Source organism: Ptychodera flava, chromosome 10 (genome assembly GCF_041260155.1).
Source record: "Ptychodera flava strain L36383 chromosome 10, AS_Pfla_20210202, whole genome shotgun sequence".
Classification (NCBI taxonomy): Eukaryota; Metazoa; Hemichordata; class Enteropneusta; family Ptychoderidae; genus Ptychodera; species Ptychodera flava.
The window spans coordinates 35,712,696-35,733,660 of record NC_091937.1 but is presented as its reverse complement, the minus strand read 5'-3'; the positions used below and the strand labels follow the sequence as shown (position 1 = coordinate 35,733,660).

The 20,965-nt window shown below is 38.4% G+C and overlaps 1 protein-coding gene across 1 annotated transcript in view; it reads left to right on the top strand.

Annotated features, from left to right (window-relative positions):
- Positions 1–19,349, top strand: part of LOC139142665 (zinc finger-containing ubiquitin peptidase 1-like) — a 470,199-nt gene extending 450,850 nt beyond the window's left edge. Inside the window, exon 8 of the mRNA XM_070712715.1 lies at positions 18,714–19,349. Coding sequence (XP_070568816.1) covers positions 18,714–18,782 — 69 coding nt within the window. The 3' untranslated portion in view covers positions 18,783–19,349. The remainder of the gene's footprint in view (positions 1–18,713) is intronic.
- Positions 19,350–20,965: the final 1,616 nt, after the last annotated feature.

The following is a 20,965-nucleotide window of genomic DNA, read 5'->3' as shown; positions in this document are numbered from 1 at the left end:
TGAAGTTCTAGTATTACTTACGTAAAAAATGAAACAAAGGCGTCTTCGAAAGACTTCGATGGCTCTATCTTCAAATTGATGAAGGTCATGTGCCCATCAGGTCAAGTGTGAACAATTGAGGGCGCATGGCTGGGGGAGGGGGTTTAGAGACAGAGAGAGGAGTGAGCGATAAACCCGGTTGTGACCTGCATGACATCAAATCGGCCAGCTACTCTATATTTTTCGAAGTGGATTAATCCGATTGAAAACTATCCGTATTTTCTACCCTGGGTTGGTAACACTGCTTGTGGACAGAATTGTCCCCGAGGTTATCATTCGCCCAGTTAAAGCGATGAAATTCGTTTCTTCGCTTCGATAAAGTGTGTATGTGCGATGTATGATAGTGAGCATGCGTGCGTGAGTGCTTCACGAACTCTACAACGTGTTGAGCGGTCTCAGTCAGAAAAATGTAACAACTTAGCCGGCTATTGAACCACTCTTTTTTGGGAGTGGAGATTTAGCCGAGCGGTTCTGTCTGTGGCCTCTCAGCTAGGCGATTGATGCTGTATGTTGTGGGTTCGAATCCGATTGAAAACTATCCGTATTTTCTACCCTGGGTTGGTAACACTGCTGGTGGACAGAATTGTCCCCGAGGTTATCGTTCGCCCAGTTCAAGCGATGAAATTCGTTTCTTCGCTTCGATAAAGTGTGTATGTGCGATGTATGATAGTGAGCATGCGTGCGTGAGTGCTTCACGAACTCTACAACGTGTTGAGCGGTCTCAGTCAGAAAAATGTAACAACTTAGCCGGCTATTTAACCACTTTTTTTTGGAGTGGAGATTTAGCTGAGCGGTTTTGTCTGTGGCCTCTCAGCTAGGCGATTGATGCCGTATGTTGTGGGTTCGAATCCGATTGAAAACTATCCGTATTTTCGGGGTTTATTTCCGAGTAACTCCATCCGTTACTCCGTTACTCCATCTCTCTCTCTCTCTCTCTCTCTCTCTCTCTCTCTCTCTCTATTTCCATGGTTTAATTTCTTCATTTTGCTACAACCAAAAAACGCCATTTCGCCAAATGTTATAACACCACCCCTTAGTGTTGTAGAAAATGATTATATTAAAAAAAGACACGTTAATGCTAAATACAGCCATTATCTTCATACTGCAAAACACATGCCAGTAATAAACTTGTCGTGGTCGAATACTTTTCATGTGACAGAAAATGACTTTGGTTAGTTTGGAAATAAACATATGCCAGCTGTTTGTTCAGTTACTCAAACTGAATCTGATTCCGAGGCTAATTTCAGCGATGTTCAACATGGCGTTTTTACAGGTAATGTTGTACTTGTAAGAGTAGGAGACGATAATAAAGCATACTCCAGGTGGTAGGTAATTTCTCTGTGTGAGATTCTTTATTTTCTTCATTTTGCTATTTGGAAAAAATTGTGATTTCGCCATTTCATCATTTGCCATTTGCTATTCAATTTTGTTTACTAAATTTGTGTAATTGCTGCACATAGCAGGTTATCTATACTGAACTTCGAGAATTGATAATTAAATGATACACAAAAGCGATAATATGCGGTATGCGGTGGTCGTCACACCCCACGAGCGTACTGTGTACCCTCGAAAGACTCACCACTTTTATTTACACAATTCCCCCCTTACAACGCATTGTCAAAAGGCAGCGGACTTGCAGGATCTATAAAACTGCATTTACAAGATTTAGAGAATATACACATAAAAAATACTTGTGCGGACATCGTGGAGTTTCGAGCGAGACTGAAGACAAAAGACCTTTACACCAATATATACGCATTCAACACCTGGTGACACAAGCGTCAATCAAAGGAATTCTCTTATGAAACGAATAGATAGTAATTATCGGGTCAGTCACAATCAGGGTGCGCTAGAGTGTGTCACTTAGGTCACAATTTCAAGTTCAAGATAACTGTCCAGTTAAATAATATGTTGAAAGGTTATGGTATGGGGCATATCTTCCTAAAATTTGGTGAAGCAAACGTCATTAGTTTTACCACAGTGCACATTGTTTTATATGGTCGACGCAGTGTCACGGATGCTACAGAAATGTTGGTACATGAAGCACAAATGTCATAATAAAATTTTAACAATTTGTCAATGCTTTCTTATGTTATTGCAATATAAAAGATGCATATTGGCATTAAATAAGCTATACTTGGTATGATTTACTTAATTTTTCCATGAATAAACACAACCTCAAGTTTAGTGAGAAATACAACAATATTGATCATATTTTTTAATAGGACTTTCAACTTCTCTATGTCCTTCCGCTGGTATGCTGTACTTAAAAGTTTTATTGTCATGAATTAACCATGCTATAGCAACAATATTAATACCATTCAGTGTAATCAAAATGAACTTCTTTCTAAAATATTTTCTGTTTAGTATGACATGTAATTTTGTCACGGACGCTACCAAAATCAAACTTGAAAGTTAGGTCAATTTGAAATATAAAAAGCAATTAACAATCTGGTTTTTTCTTTCTCTTTTCTCCAAAACCTTTCTCTATCAAACATTTAAATAGTGAAAATTGTGTCAAAACATTGACAATTTCTTTAAATTGAACAAGAAAGCTATAGCAACTACTGCAAAAATCAGTTGGAGTATGTGAAAAATGTCTATACCAGTAATAAACTTTCAATATGTCAAAAAACACAGAAGTTAACATTGCTTGTGCCTTAAAGTGTAAAACCAAGATAAAACAAGACACCAAGATCAGGCTAGAGCGACAGGTTGTTAAACTTTGACCTGTGGTCCCACAATAAAATTTGCTACAATGTACCTGACACACCACCCAAGAAATCCAAATGGCTTGCAGCTGTTCTAACACCTGTCAGGATGGGGCGCACACACACCTAGGTGAGGCTGGAGATCAGAGATGTAGTCTGCCAACCTTTGACCATTGTTCTATAATGTATCTGTACTCTCTGACGAGCGTAAAGTTGGCGTCATACTCATCCTCATCCTCAGCCTCAGGGGACGCGCGAAAATGAGGATGAGGATGACGCTACAGCGTCAGCTCCACCGGCGTCAGATCCGATTATTCCCGAATGCGTCTGATGGAACGATAAATGTAAAAATGACTTTAAAATGTTCTCCAGGTTTCATATCACTGTAAATGTTAATTAAAACACAGTGGGATTTGCATTTCATAATATTTAGTTACCTTTCCTCTCAATATCCGTTTCTCACATTGTAGTTATAACGCAACATTCTTAAACCCTTAATTTCCTTAAAGTTCAAAGGTTTTATGTTTAATACATTGACTTTTCAGGCCTCAAGTCATAGTTATACAAGTTAATTGTTTTATATGTCCTTTGAATAATTAGGGCTTTCATATCACCTCTCATGGTGGCGATTTTAACACATTTCGGACCATGTATATCTTTTTTGCACCAATTTTTGGAAAATCATAACGCAAGAGTTGAGAGGATACCAACAAACACATCCGCGGATCCATGGACTGAAAATTACAAACATTTCAAAAAAACTAGTCCATATGAGATATGCTAACGATAAAATATTACCTGCGAACCAGTTTTAGAATTCAAAAGAAAGTTGAGAAAGAATGGAGTTTTTATTTTTTAAGTTATGGGTGAATTTTATCATTTATCCATCATCGGGTAGCGTAACCTCCGCAATCTTCGGATACGACGCTGAAGCTCACGCTGAGTAGTGTCATTTTAGCGTCAGCTAGAAAGATCACCTGAGGATGAGGAGAGATTGAGGATGAGGCCAACTTTACGTTCTTACTCTCTGCCTTCTAATATGTGAAAGTGGTGAGGACAGAGTTATATATAACACAAATGTCATTTCTTACCCTTGATTTTTTAAAATTCAAAATGTTACAACTATTACTATTTATTAGAAACAAATAAGCAATATAATATCAGTCTGAATAGCAGATATATGTCCATAACAAATGAAAATCATCTAGCGCACCCTGATTGTGACTGACCCGTATATGCTAATCTTCGAAACGCATATAATTGTTCAATCTATACTGAACTTCGAGAATTGATATTAAATGATACACAAAAGCGATAATATGCGGTATGCGGTGGTCGTCACACCCCACGAGAATGAAAAAGCTAGGCTAGTAGTTATGCTGCATTGGACGGGTACGAAATATCTCCATCGAATAACAACTAATCGTCTATCTGGACTCAATGAATACAAATATGACGCAATAAATAGAGGCGAAGACGAGGAGACTGTAACAGCGAAAGACTTGTAAACAGGTTTTAAAAAAAAATACAGAGTAAAATACAAAGCAACATACTCAAAACAGGAAGTATGAAAAAGCCTAAATGCGCATAGACGCTCAGGAAAAACCAGAGATAAAAAACCTACATGGAAAATAGGAAAAAACCTCTGGAAACCTGAACCTGATTGCATGCTAGATGTGCCAATGGGTCGGGAGTAGTATAGAACGGCACTGTAACCACCCGATTTGGGTCCGTGGCGCAGTGGCGCGGGTGGCACGGCCCCCTAGCTTACCCCAAAAGTGTGGCGCGCCTAATTTTGGTCAGTTGCGCGGTGGCGCGGAAGGCACCTGATCCCCCTAGCTTACCCCAAAAAAGTGTGGCGCGCCAATTTGGGTCCGTGGCGCGGTGGCGTGGGAGACACCTGACCCCCTAGCTTACCAAAAAAATTGTGGCGCGCCCAATCTGGGTCCATGGCTTGTGGCAAAGCCCTAGCTTATCTAATTTTTTTTTTAATGTGGCGCCCCCCTATTTTGGACCGTGGCGCGGTGGCACCAGACCCCCTAGCTTACCCAAAAGATGTTAAAACGTGTCAACATAAGATCTTTTCACCATGGCAACCCATCCATTGTTCTTCTGATTGGCTGATATATATTATGACCCTAAAGCTTGCAATTGTGGCGCACCCTCCCCTCCCCCAAATTTTTGACCATGGCGCGGTTGCGCAGGTGATATTGGGCCCCCTGGTTTACCCAAAATGTTTCAAAATGTGGTGTTCCCCTACATTTTGGACTCTGGCACTCTGGCATCCAACGCGCGCTTGAATGTGTCTGCCATCCCCTTTTTTATACCACTGCCAAGAGATGTAGAAATGTGGCACATAAGCTCTTTTCTTCAAGAAGTTGAAAAACTTGGGAAGGTAGCACACTTTGAACCCCTGACTTGATGAAGATAAATCCTATGGCTGCTTTTGGAGCGTATTCTTAGCAGGGGAGTGATGTACACGTACGGTGCCGGTACGGCAGTCACATTGGATATACGAGCGAGTCTCCCCGACTTTGCTGCAAATAACAGGGAACAATTGACATTCTTTGCAGTCAGCATGGACGATAAGAGTCAAGGGATAATGTGGTAAGTTTATTTGCTAAACATTTAATTAATTTCATTTTCTTCGACCAAATATATGTATTTTGTTTCTATGTTGATATGCAGCATTGGCCCGACCTGGCTTCGTCTATCAACAGCGGGGAGGCCGCATGTTATTTCACGATTTCAACATTTGTTTAACATATTATCATTCTACAATATTCGACAAAGGAGTAGGTAGTATGAGAAATATGAAATTTTGCCTTTAAAATGTAAACTAAAAGAAAGATGCCGTCCTGTACCGCGCCGTTCAGCATACCGCTACTATCGCCACTGGGTGCAGGCAGTGCAAGTTGTCCGTCAACACGTTACACTTAGCGACGAATACGAGTTTGAAGGAAGAGGTTGAAAACAGTGTTCAGTTTTATAATTTTTCATATTAATTGGACCAAATCTATCAATTTTTTTAAAGAGAATTGATATATCCATTACGGTAGTCGATAGAATAACATCGTTTTGCAAGCACTAGAAGTAGCGCGAGTGTACTTGACGTGCAAGATAATGATACTGTTTGCGTTCGATTGTCCGGTACTCGCGTAAATCATGGAGTGAAAATGTGATGATTTCATAAGTATGGTACTACTTTTTATCCACTCCTTGCCTTTTCAAAAGAATAGCAGTGAATCCCTTTCATCGGCGATGATTAAATGGATGAGTTGCTACACTTATGGATTATGGCACAGATGTAACCAACAAGGATTTGCTCTCATGCTTTTTGTTTGTTGGTATAAACATTCTTGTAGTACACCCAGCAACAGTAGAGAACTATTTCATTGCTTCACCAGCTCTTACTCTCCCCTCTAAACTTTGATTTGTCCTTTAAATTTTAACTCTAGGGAAGCAAAAACGGGTACCTTGAGAATTCTTTGAGTTCTGCCTATGCATTTATCAAATGTAACAACTTTTATATTTCTATCATGTGTGACCCCTTCCGTCGGTTCGGTTGTGTTCGTCGATGTTGTCTAGCGTTGCGTTGTGTAGTTTTAATCCAAACTCTAGGGTGTCACTTTCATACACTGACTTACTCGCAGACATGGTTAAACACTGCAACTTTAATGCCTTTATTGCTATTCAGTCAGCGGCTCCATCTGTCCATGGCAGTACCTACTCAAGGCAGCCATGTTAGCAAAGAGAGAATTACAATACTTATTTACACAAGTCGACAAAATATGTGCATCAAAATATCATTCTAACTTCAAGCAAAACTTACAGTCTCTGATCAAAAACGCACATCAAGGCAAACAGAATCATATTGCGGCATGTTTCACAGTAACTGTACTGACGCTAACAAAATGAACTGTTTCCAAACTCGTCAAAACTGTTTACAGAAATTCTGGGAAAGCAGAGGATATTACTTAGGTTACTGAGCATCAATGTGTTCAAGGCTTAAAGCTGAGAAAGTTCAAATAGCTGATGGCAGCAATGACAAATATGACAAACAATAGCTCGGCCATAGCACTACAATGCAACATGTGACTATCAATAACAAATCCATCCACTCAAAAGAAATGCTCAAAATTCACGAAATCCTAAACATCCTTCATAAATATTACAGTTGAGAGTTCTCTAGACACTAAATATCAATTCCATCTCAGTAATAGACTCGGATGTCAAAGATTACACATTTTTATGAGCGATTGTAAACAGTGACAGAAAGTTACCAACCTACTCAAGGCAGCCATGTTAGCAAAGAGACCGATGTCACCTCTCTGCCTCGCGAGGGCGCCTTACAATGACGTAACAGTTTTTGATATGCATCACAAAGAGAATGCGTGTTGCTGATAACTACAATGCAAAAGGAACTATGCTTTACATTTTATCAAAAATCTTGGTCACACATGCATGATCTGAGAAAAGTAGAAGAGAAGACGTGATGACCCTTTTTGGATAATAATTCTGGCCCTCACACCCCAAAGACCATCAATTAACGTCATTTTCCTTTTTTTCAACTTTTCAACAGTACAAAGTGAGTGAAGCCCCAGATGGCAGAAGTGAGGTGCCTTACACTTTAGGCAAAAATTTCAGGTCGTTACACTGGCAAGGTTTAAGTGTGGAATACAGGCAGAGAGGGGGAGACGTTTAATTAGGGCAGATAACTAATCAACTGGTCTACTATCAGTTTAATCACACCTCCCTCTCTTCCTCTGACTGTCTGTCTGTTTAGCTATCTAGATGCTTTATCATTCCATCACAAAAATGCATTCAGGTCTTTTACTTATTATCAAGATCATTAAAACATGTTTTGTACAAATGTAACCCAAGGAAAACACACATTCTATCCAAATTTGTACAGCAACAAGACAATGAGTAAAAGTGTTTTCCATCTTATTATAAACAGGCCAAACGAGTTTTTGTTGTATGCCTCCCTGACATTCTAACTAGTGAAACAGAAATGAATTGTTTAAGTCTTCCTCTGTTAATGTTGGTGCAGTATTTTGTTTTAAATTAAACCATAGACATATGCTCTGCAAGACAAATATATCTATTTATTTGACAACTGAATCAAAAGTATCAAAACATGAACGAACCATAGTTTTCACAGCTTTGTTCTTCCTCTATTAACTTGATCGGTTGATGTATCACAATTCATCTTTTTTCCGTAGTGATTGCTTCTATAAATTGAAAAACACTCCCAAAATCTTGGACCATTTCAGGTAAAATCTATAATTATCAGCAGGGGAAAAGAGATTAACTTTTTTTTCTTTACTTGTGTTGGTAGAATGAGACCCATTCCATCATTTAAATGAGTATCCATTTGAAACATTCCAAATTTTTTAATAGAGACAAGTGATTCATTCAAATGAACATATTTCTTTGCTAAGGGGGGGGGGAGCATAAAAGAAGCCCTCGGGGCAACGGGGCCTTCATAAAATCCTGCAGGGCCTGTACAAAAAAGTGTAATTCAATTCAATGGCGAGGAGAACTCTTTTAATTTGGCCCTCGGGGCAGGGGGGGCCTACTTTTTGGCCTTTAGGGCACAAGGGCCATGCACATTCAAACACATATACACAGAAACAAATCAACACCAAGTCACTAAAGATTCATTTCGTATTTTTAATGATTTTTACTTCAGTATTTGTTTTTGGTTAATACTGACTACGGTTTCTGTTAATCCTTAAAGCCCCAACTCCCGTATAAAAGCGCGAGAACCTACGAGAGTGGTCATAATGGTGGGATATTCAAACGTACTCGGTACGCTCCGGACGTCGTCCATAAAACCGTTAATTTAGAAATCTACCGATTATTTTTTTTCTTGAAATTGAGGGATATGTGTATAAGTATTTGGAGCACAATATACTTGGTTTCTGACGAAATTAAATTTAAAATGACGTCTGGAACCAGGAAAAGGATAAAATATTTGCCGGTAATATCGCCGGTATAACGTTCGATGTTCAGTTTGAATCTGCATGATTGACATGATATACAAATTGCAAATGAGTCATACCTTGTTTACTTTTACGTACGTAGCGTTGATTGTTCAACGCGGGGAAAAAACTCAAATACTCGAGCGTACCAAAGATACAAACGCACACACACTGTGTATAATAAATACATGCAAACACATTTGATTAGGTAGTTCTCTTTTTGGAAAATTTGTCGGTCCTGAAAAGGACCGTTTTCATTTATGTTGGCCTACCTGAGCCGTACATTTTACAGACAGGAAGGCCTATACTGTCATTTATGCCCGACATAAAGTACGTCTGGTATGTTCGGGTTGAGACCACGGACAAGACCAGCACAAATTCTGGCATGATCTCTCTCTTTGTCTACACTGTCTGTAGATCTTCTGTCTTCTTTTCAAATTTCAAGTTTTACCCTCGAGTCAACGTACTGTTGTAAGCGCAATCATCGCAATGCAATATGCGTAACTATCGCTTATGCTTAGCTGTTCTTCTAAAGTGATATACATTTTCTTTCCCGATCTAAAGCGGTGCATGCCTATGTAACACAAAACAGTAGCCTCCAGAATCCAATATGCTGACAAAACCGGGATTTTTTGACGCCTGTTATCGCCTTCGGCATATTCGGTCGTCACTGCTGGGTCACTTATGCTGATCTCACTGATCAGACGTCGAGTTGACAAACGTCGCCGGCGGCAGCTGAGGTCACCGTACCAATCAGTCCTATAAGTTGCACTCAAATGTCCGCGCTCGATCCCCATCACAGCTAGCTCCAATTCATTCCTGGCAAAGAAAATTCCCGAGGCTACCTCTAGTGCTCATCAGTGACCGCTATCTTCATAAAGCCAGTTGACATAGTGTGATTAGCAGTCTGACTCTGACTACCACGCGTTTGTAATGAACTAGTATCGCGACTGCGTGGAGAGTGTAGAAGTGCAAGTGCACTCGATTTTGGCGGGATCGTTCAAAGTAGCGAAATACTAGAACTCACCATTTTATAAGGAGGGATGGACATTGAAATGAATACTCAGAGAGATCATGCGATCACTTTATTCTGAAATCAAACCTGTTAATATTAACAGGTTTGATTTCTAAAATAAGTATTTTCCAGAAGCTTTTTGAAATAATCAGAAGACAACAAATCGACACCACATTTCATTTCGGTCACCATAAAACGTGTAATCGAAGCCGGGGGAATAGTCGTCGGTACCCTCCCATCCGCGACAGCGCCGAGTTCATGAGACAACGAAATTTTGAAAAGGAAACTACAACTACCATCCAAGAACTGTGGAAAACTACGTTTTATAATGGAGAGACAGCCCTGCCTTGCTGAGGTCGAATAAGGAAAGGATTGTTTGTAAGACAAAAGCTCTACAAAATTTGGTAGACGACTCGGCCGTTGAGCATTGTGGTAAATGTCCAACGTCGTCCATTGAAATAACCACACTCGATAAATTTGGACATCTAGTAGGCGAATTTGCTGTTCTTTTAGAACTGTTTTGATTTTTTCCCGTTCTTTCCTGAAATGCGGCATTTCTAGGACGGCGTTTGGACAAAACGGTGCTTCATTATCAAGGCAAATACGACTCTGCAATCAAGACTCCCTGCAAGAGTGATGTACACTATGACGAGCCGGGGAAAACTTCGATAATAGATCCCGTGGCAGAAAAAACTACTCGTTGGATTTCTGCATCGTTTACACGTATACAAAGATGCAGATAGCTATTGCCACTGCCATGATATGCATTATGTTGAATCATTCAAAACGCGCAGAATATCAATGACAAACGCTTCGTTTTCGGACGAGAAACGTATACCATGACGCATGAGATACTAAGGAGTGTCGATCGATCGCCTGGCAACGTCATCACGGTTTGTGCAAATCCGAGGCGACGCCGCGCCGAACCTCTGCTCCAGTAAGACTTCGAAAAAGTCTATGTTCAAGACAAACCTATGGGGAAATGAGTGGATGTATCGTATGGAAAGTAAACCGTAAAATTGGGTGAAAATAGTATACGTAAAGTCACCGTACAGTCAATGTTTACATTATGTGGCGTGCACGTTCTATTTTTGGAGGTGTTCAATCAGCTGTTTTAATTTGCTACTTTTTGTTCACAAAGATACCATATTAGTTATGTTTTGCTCCGCCCATGTTTATCGATTTTTCTCGGTAGGGCCCTACCGAGAGTTACCGATTTAACGCAATGGTGTTGAGATACAGAGTGATGAGCTTATCAGCTTAGCTGGTACATGTGTAGACTGCATTGATATTGTTAGCAAATTTATTTTTGTTACACTAACATTTTACACTTCAACCGAAGATTGTTGAAAGATTTAAACAGTTGCAGTTTCAGTATGCTTTTGCAAAGTAAAACAAAAGCTTGCAATTGAAAAACGAATCAAACATTGTACGGGGAAATAATTAAAAACATACGCAGAAACAAATCAACACATACACTTGACCTTTATTCATTAGATACGGCAAAACAAATCAACAATACTTAGAGTTAGAATGTTTGTGCTAAAAAAAATGTTTGGCACACTTTACACACTGGCTTCAAAACAAGTTAATCCAAGACGTATATTGACTTCACAATACTTTAATCTTAGACATTTATTATAGTATTGTGAAGTCAATATAAGTCTTGAATTAACTTGTTTTGAAGCCAGTGTGTAAAGTGTGCCAAACATTTTTTCTAGCACGAACATTCTAACTCTAAGTATTGTTAATTTGTTTTGCCGTATCCAATGAATAAAGGTGAAGTGTATGTGTTGATTTGTTTCTGTGTATATGTATGTTTTTAACTATTTCCCCGTACAATGTTTGATTCGTTTTTCAATTGCAAGCTCTTGTTTTACTTTGCAAAAGCATACTGAAACTGCAACTGTTTAATCTTTCAACAATCTTCGGTTGAAGTGTAAAATGTTAGTGTAACAAAAATAAATTTGCTAACAATATCAATGCAGTCTACACATGTACCAGCTAAGCTGATAAGCTCATCACTCTGTATCTCAACACCATTGCGTTAAGGATTAAACAGAAACCGTAGTCAGTATTAACCAAAAACAAATACTGAAGGGAAAAATCATTAAAAATTACGAAATGAATCTTTAGTGACTTGGTGTTGATTTGTTTCTGTGTATATGTGTTTGAATGTGCATGGCCCTTGTGCCCTAAAGGCCAAAAAGTAGGCCCCCCTGCCCCGAGGGCCAAATTAAAAGAGTTCTCCTCGCCATTGAATTGGATTACACTTGTTTTTGTACAGGCCCTGCAGGATTTTATGAAGGCCCCGTTGCCCCGAGGGCCTTTTTTCTTTTATGCCCCCCCCCCTCAGCCAAGAAATAGGTTCATTTGAATGAATCACTTGTCTCTATTAAAACATTTGGAAATGTTTCAAACGGACACTCATTTAAATGATGGAATGGGTCTCATTCTACCAACACAAGTAAAGAAAAAAAAAGTTAATCTCTTTTCCCCTGCTGATAATTATAGATTTTACCTGAAATGGTCCAAGATTTGGGGAGTGTTTTTCAATTTATAGAAGCAATCACTACGGAAAAAAGATGAATTGTGATACATCAACCGATCAAGTTAAAAGAGGAAGAACAAAGCTGTGAAAACTATGGTTTGTTCATGTTTTGATACTTTTGATTCAGTTGTCAAATAAATAGATATATTTGTCTTGCAGAGCATGTCTATGGTTTAATTTAAAACAAAAAACTGCACCAACATTAACAGAGGAAGTCTTAAACAATTCATTTCTGTTTCACTAGTTAGAATGTCAGGGAGGCATACAACAAAACTCGTTTGGCCTGTTTATAATAAGATGGAAAACACTTTTACTCATTGTCTTGTTGCTGTACAAATTTGGATAGAATGTGTGTTTTCCTTGGGTTACATTTGTACAAAACATGTTTTAATGATCTTGATAATAAGTAAAAGACCTGAATGCATTTTTGTGATGGAATGATAAAGCATCTAGATAGCTAAACAGACAGACAGTCAGAGGAAGAGAGGGAGGTGTGATTAAACTGATAGTAGACCAGTTGATTAGTTATCTGCCCTAATTAAACGTCTCCCCCTCTCTGCCTGTATTCCACACTTAAACCTTGCCAGTGTAACGACCTGAAATGTTTGCCTAAAGTGTAAGGCAACCTCACTTCTGCCATCTGGGGCTTCACCACTTTGTACTATTGAAAAGTTGAAAAAAGGAAAATGACGTTAATTGATGGTCTTTGGGGTGTGAGGGCCAGAATTATTATCCAAAAAGGGTCATCACGTCTTATCTTCTACTTTTCTCAGATCATGCATGATAGAAATATAAAAGTTGTTACATTTGATAAATGCATAGGCAGAACTCAAATAAAGAATACTCAAGGTACCCGTTTTTGCTTCCCTAGAGACCCTTTTCTGTATTTAAAGATCCTGATGCTGTTAAGTGTTTGAATGATATCCATGACAAATATGTTGTCGTCCCTGCTGATAAAGCTGCCAATAACATTGTATTTGTCTGTAAAAAGTATTATTTTGAATGTCTTATAGACGAACTTGGTGTAACTAAGACCTCCACCAACTCCACTTACAGACAATCAATGTTCAACAAATCTGAAATTTTGGCAAACCATAAGTGTTACGTGCAGAGAAAACGAACAAAAGGGTGAACTCAGCAGTTAACGTTTAAACAAAATTTATTACGAAAATAAAACTAATTGCTAAGTCAGGGATAGAGTACAAGCTTTAAAGTGTACAGACTACTTATCTCAGCTGGGACGGCAAAGCTCCAGTCTCAGAGTTGTAACAGTCAGTTGGATGAATGAACAGTCCTTGCAGGCTTGAAGCTGCACAAAGTCCACAGTATAAATCCAGCGTTGGCAGTGAAGGTCTTGAAAAGTCTTGAGAATGACTACTGCTGGAGTTTAGTAACACACAAGAGACACGATCCCAAAAGTCTGACTGCAAGCCTGCTGTCCCAGTATTTATACTCATGTGTTTACATAAGCATATAAGAACAATCTAGAACTTTTATTGACATGCTAATTACTGTTCTAAAATTATCTCTCTTACACAACTAATCAACTTTCCAGAACATTCCAAACATGACTAATTGAATTCAAGGTTGTGAGGTAATTAAGGGCAGTGACCTTGAGAATGTTCTAGACTAATTGAACTCAGGTCATGATGAGTGTGGGGGGAAATGACCTACATAACACATAATGTCTTATAGACGAACTTGGTGTAACTAAGACCTCCACCAACTCCACTTACAGACAATCAATGTTCAACAAATCTGAAATTTTGGCAAACCATAAGTCATTCATGGATAATTTTAATATTACAACAAAGGATGACCATAATAAGTTGCCTAGCTTATACTGGATACCAAAGCTCCACAAAACACCTTACAAAGCTAGGTTTATCGCAGGATCTTCAAAATGTTCAACAACAGAGTTATCGAAGATACTGACTTCTGTTCTTTGTACTGTTAAACGGGGACTTCAATCATACTGTGATGTTGTTTTTTCTCGGAGTGGTATAAATCAAATGTGGATATAAAAAAATTCGAAGGAACTCTTGGAAAATTTGAAATCAAGATCTGTTTCAAAAATAACATCTATTAAAACTTTCGATTTTTCCACATTGTATACCACAATACCACATGATAAATTGAAAGAACGCTTGAAAAACATCATCAACCAAGCATTTTTCTACAAAAACGGTTCACGCCGTTACAAATATGTGGTATTGGGGTATAATTCTACATATTTTGTTAAAAATATTACTAACGCTAAAGTGTTTTATACCGAGAAAGACATTATCAGTATGCTTGATTTCCTCATTGACAACATATTTGTTGAATTTGGAGGACACATTTTCCAACAGTGTATAGGAATTCCCATGGGCACTAACTGTGCTCTTACTTGCCGACTTATTTCTGTTCTCATACGAGGCAGAATTTATCCAGAACCTTATCAAGCAGAAAAGGTCTCTGTAGCTCGTACTTTCAACCTTACATTTAGATACATAGACGATGTTATTTTATTGAATAACTCTGAATTCAGTAAATATCTCGCTATGATTTATCCTCCAGAATTGGAGATTAAAGAGACTACTACAGAAACGGCCTCTTCTGCTTCATATCTGGACATTTTACTTGAATTTGACTCTAATGGTCACCTTTCTACTAGGCTATATGACAAGAGAGATGATTTCAACTTTAGTATAATTAATTTTCCACACCTCATCAGTAATATTCCACTCTCACATGCTTATGGGGTATACATTTCCCAGCTTATTCGATATGCAAGAGCATGCAGTTCATATGGTGATTTTGTAGAGAGACATGGCCATCTCTCTTTCAAACTGTTTATTCAAGGTTACATCAGAGCAAGACTTGTCTCTACATTCAAACGCTTTTTTGGCAGGTATCGCAAGCTGGTTGATAAATACGATATCTCTCTTCGACAAATGATCACTGATGGCATCGGTGACATGGGGCCTTAGTTAGTGACCACTACCTATCTGACTTACAGATTGATATATGGCGGGTGCCACATGTGGGGCAGGATGCGCTTACTATTTTCGAAACACCTGACATCACTTCTTGGTCTTTTGGCCAGAGGTCCATATATCTTTCTTTCATGAATTTGACTTTGTTTGTGTACCGTCTATTTACTGTCTGATCTGTGCTGTTTTGTGTAAATGTTTACAACTATTGTCTTACAAATTTTGACCTAGTGTTATTGGATTATGGATTGGTATGATTGCGATTATTTAAAGGACAAATCAAAGTTTAGAGGGGAGAGTAAGAGCTGGTCAAGCAATGAAATAGTTCTCTACTGTTGCTGGGTGTACTACTAGAATGTTTATACCAACAAACAAAAAGCATAATAGCAAATCCTTGTTGGTTGCATCTGTGCCATAATCCATAAGTGTACAATATACATCAAATCAGGTCCAATAATCGTTATCATTCAAGGTAACTAAGAAAGTTACCAGGTCCAAGGAACATATTGAAAATGACAAAGGCAATGGGGTCATCTTGAACCACAAAATAGTGGTGGTACCAGGTGTCCGGAATGGGTAAGCGTACCCTGCCAGCTAGCCGCACCCGTCAAGATTGACCCAAAGCGACAAATCCATTGTTATTTGGTGAATTCACCAAATTACTTTTGTGAGTCAAAATTTGGTATGCTATCACTCATCATTTGAGTAACAGACAGGTCATATTTTGATACAACATCTCCGTATCTACCGTAGAACTTCTTAAATGATTTCACTAAACTTTCTGAGAACCCTTGCCTCACTAACTTTTAAGCTAATAGGCTGTGTCTAACTCGAAAGTCTTCATATGAATTGCATGCTCTACTGTATCTAAGAAGTTGTGAAATATACACAACATAAGCTGGAGATGATGGTATATTGCTCGACAAAAGGGAAAGTTTATGATTTCAAAATTGAAATCGTCTCTTTTGTCATACAGCTTAGTATATAGTGTATTTTGTCTAATTTCAAACAATACGTCTAGGTATGAAGCCGAGTCCACACTTTCAGTTGTTTCTTTTATTTCTAAATCATCTGGGTAGATGTGGTGTAGATAATTGGATATACCAGGATTGTTTAAACTGATGAGATCATCGATATATCTGTGGGTGTTGTTAAATCGCTTGGCAATCCTCTTACATCCAGATTTCTGAAGTGATTGTATGAACTCTGCTTCATACGAATACAAAAATAAGTCTGCAAGAAGTGGGGCGCAGTTTGTGCCCATGGGAATGCCTATGGTTTGCCTGAATGTCATGCCAGCAAACTTGATAAATAAGTTGTCAATAAGGAAATATGGCATTTGAATCACATCAACATCACTGTATTTGAGTTTGGCATCGCTGTTGTTGGTGAAATAGCCCAAGTTGCGCTTGATGGCAATGTATTCATACCTACGACTACCATTCTTGTAAAAGAAGGCTTTCTTCACGAGAGATGATAGCCTGTCTTTAAGTTTGTTATGTAGGATGGTTGTGTACAACGTTGAAAAATCAAATGTGTGGATTGAATTGTACATGTTTTTGTTATTTTGTAAAATATGTAACAATTCTTTGGAGTTCTTTAATATCCACATTTGATTGACCCCACTAGTTTCATAAACTTTGTCACAATACCGTACCAAACCAGATTTAATGGTTGATAAAATGATGGTTAAAAGTTGTGACAAGTGTTTTGTTGTGCACTTACTGGAACCAACTATGAAACATTGTTTATAAGGATTCTTATGGATCTTAGGAATCCAATATAGATTACTAGGTAATACCTTGTCATCTTGCGCTAACTTGATGCCAAACACACTTAAAACTGTTGAATGGTTCTGCAATATTTCCTCTTCAGATAAGGTTGAAAGAGAGTATGTTGTGCTACTCTCATCATCTGAGTTAATCTGAAATTCGTTCTTTAAACATTGAATGTAATATTGCTTGCAGACAAAGATGATGTTGTTTGATGCTTTGTCTGCTCATCCATTTAACGTATGGGTAAATTTTGGGTTAAGGAAGGGGAGAGGACTCAATCCATGGTATGAATGCAAAAATATGATATTCTTCTGAAGGTAAGTTATGAATCTGAAGGGAGAATCATCTGCTTGTAATTCTTAGGGATGAATTCTATGTTAGTTTGTTTTGAATTCTGAGAAAGACTCCTTGTATAGGATGAAAAAAGATACTTCAAGCAGGGGAATATCTTTGAATTTAATCCAGAGAGTGAATAGAAAGGTTAAATTGTACTAGATTTGTACATTAGGGACTGGTCAGTTTCTTCAGCCTGGGGGGGGGGTGGTGGTGGATTCATGGGGGGGTCACCCTGTTTTTGACTTTGGTGATGGGGGGGTCACCATGTTTTTGAAATACCCAATAGGGGGGGGGGGGTCAGTGTGTTTTTGAATTTTGACACAGGCTCATCATTGCCTAAAATGCTAGTGTCAGCCACAAATTCATCATTCAGTTGTATTTTTCGGCGCGCGGGCGCGTAACTTTAATAATCAGTCATATTTTTCAGCACGCCCAACTTTAACATATCAAGCATACATACATCAGAGATATCTGTATGTTCAATATTTTTCAGCGTGCTCTTCAAGCTCATTACTTTAATATATCAGACATTTTTCAGCATGCCCTTCAGGTGCATGACTTTAATATACAAGGCATATATATCAGAGATATCAGGATGTTTCATATTTTTCGGCGCGCCCTTCGGGCACCATACTTTAATAAATCAGAGATATCTTGATGTTTGCAAAGTGAAAGTGTACATTATGAAATCTGCATTTCATATGAAAAGGATGACAAATTCCTGATACTTTTCTGTTCTCTGTATGAGAATTCAGTATGAGAAAGCAACATGCACAAATATTTCACAATATATATTTGATACAGTGACTTATTTTAGAGATAGAAAAATGACAAGATATCTTTCCTTCTCATCAATGCAATTATTTTCCTTTGTGTCACAGGTTTTCTGTTTAAAGATGTTTTTTATGAACAAAATAACAGTTAAAAAAGGCAGTTTTTGTCATTATTAGCTGTGCTTTTATGGTTTCAATGTTACAAGAAAAGGTCCTCTCAGACACTGTACACATCAGATTTGGCTAAAAAAGCTCTCTATGGCTCCTCAGGAGATTTAATTGGATGGTTGGCAGTCTTAACACCCATCAAAGTTTTTGATTCACTGCTTTTGTTATGTAGGTCATTTCCCCCACACTCATCATGACCTGAGTTCAATTAGTCTAGAACATTCTCAAGGTCACTGCCCTTGATGACCTCACAACCTTGAATTCAATTAGTCATGTTTGGAATGTTCTGGAAAGTTGATTAGTTGTGTAAGGGAGATAATTTTAGAACAGTAATTAGCATGTCAATAAAAGTTCTAGATTGTTCTTATATGCCTTTATAAAAGGGACGTGCACAGCTTCCAGTCAGACTTTTGGGATCGTGTCTCTTGTGTGTTACTAAACTCCAGCAGTAGTCATTCTCAAGACTTTTCAAGACCTTCACTGCCAACGCTGGATTTATACTGTGGACTTTGTGCAGCTTCAAGCCTGCAAGCCAAAGGACTGTTCATTCATCCAACTGACTGTTACAACTCTGAGACTGGAGCTTTGCCGTCCCAGCTGAGATAAGTAGTCTGTACACTTTTAAAGCTTGTACTCTATCCCTGACTTAGCAATTAGTTTTATTTTCGTAATAAATTTTGCTCTAAACGTTAACTGCTGAGTTCACCCTTTTGTTCGTTTTCTCTGCACGTAACAAAATTGGGGGCTCGTCCGGGATACGAATATTTTGAGCCGTTTGACAACATTTTGACAGCCTTTTCAAAACTACTGTACACTGTGAACTCAGCGAAATCCAATCATGGCGGAATTCAAGCCAGACGAATTTATGGATGACCTTGATCAGGACGCATTTAATTCCCTCAGAAAAGACAACCTCATAGCACTGGCAAATTTCCTTAAAGTAGAAGTCAAAAGATCTATGCGCAAGAGAGAAATACAGTTCAAGATTGCAAAATATTTAGTTAAATCAGGCCATTTTGAGGAGTCTGCCTAAAAGATTATGAGCCTGAGTCTTCCTTTGAACTCAGAAAATTAGAATTAGAAATACAGGCAGATTTGGCACGTGAAAAGTTGCAAATGGAAGAAAGACAGAGAGAGAAAGATAGGCAGGAAAGATTAGAAATGGAAGAAAGACAGAGAGAAAAGGAATTGCGATTAGAAGAACAGCGATTACAGGTAGAACTAAAACGTTTAGAGCTTGGACAGTCAGGAAAATTCTTCCCTTCAGACAAGTTTGACATCACTAAGCATTTCAGGTTAGTTCCCCCTTTCCAAGAAAAGGATGTTGATAAATATTTCCTTCATTTTGAGAAAATTGCTCAGAGTCTGAATTGGCCTAAGGAGTCCTGGTCTATGCTTTTGCAGAGTGCTTTGGTGGGTAAAGCCAGAGAAATTTACATTCAGTTGTCAGTAGAGCAGGCTTCAAATTATGATTCTGTGAAGGAATTAATTCTCAAGGGCTATGAGTTGGTGCCTGAAGCTTACCGTCAGAAATTTAGGGATTGTGAGAAGGTGAAGGATCAAACTTATGTTGAATTTGCTCGAACAAAAGAACAACTGTTTGATCGTTGGTGTTCTTCTGAAAAGGTCAGTCAGAATTATGACAAATTACGACAGCTTGTTTTGATTGAGGAATTTAAAAGGTGCATTCGGAGTGACATCAAGACGTTTATCAATGAACAAAAGGCAGATACATTAGAGGTTGCTGCACGTTTGGCCGATGATTATTCATTGACCCACAAATCTTCATTTCTCAGCAAACCATCCCAGTCCTTTTCATACAGAAACAATGCAGGTAAATTTAATTCGTCCTTTTCATCCAAGAATTTTTCAAAGGAGAGTAGAAAATCAAATGACAACAGTTCACAGAGTTCAAGTAACACTCCCACATCATCAGATCCCAAGTCTCAATCTCCTTCTGACAAACAGTTTGGTACACTTTCTTGTAATTATTGTAAGAAAGACGGCCATTTAATGTCAGATTGTTTCAAATTGAAAAGAAAACGTGAAGGTCAAAGTGGTCAAAGTGGATCTAAGCCCACCGGCTTTATTTCTTCATCAACTCAATTAGAGTCTAATAATGTGTGCAACACATTTTCTGAGGTTAAACCCCTCTTATCCCCAATTAATGAGGTCAAGGTCAATTCTTCTCAAGATAGCATTATGGGTATTTTCGAACCATTTATTCATAATGGTTTTATATCACTTTCTAGTGATTTTTCTTCCGCTACCCCTGTCAAAATTTTAAGAGATACCGGGGCTTCCCAGTCTCTTTTGTTGGCAGATACCCTGCCGTTTTCTGAAAAGTCATTTTCAGGTTCTAAGTTCTTATTAAGGGGGTAGATTGTAATGACTACATTCCTGTTCCTCTCCATAATGTCTATTTGTCTTCGGACTTTGTTTCTGGACCTGTGACTTTAGGTATTAGGCCTTTTTTGCCTTTTGAAGGGATTCACCTTCTTCTTGGAAACGACCTTGCTGGGGACAAGGTCATTACTAATCCACTTGTGACTGATAATCCTAGTTTAGATCAGGATCCAGAGCCAATTGAACAAGAGATACCCGATTTATTTCCTTCATGTGCCATTACTCGAGC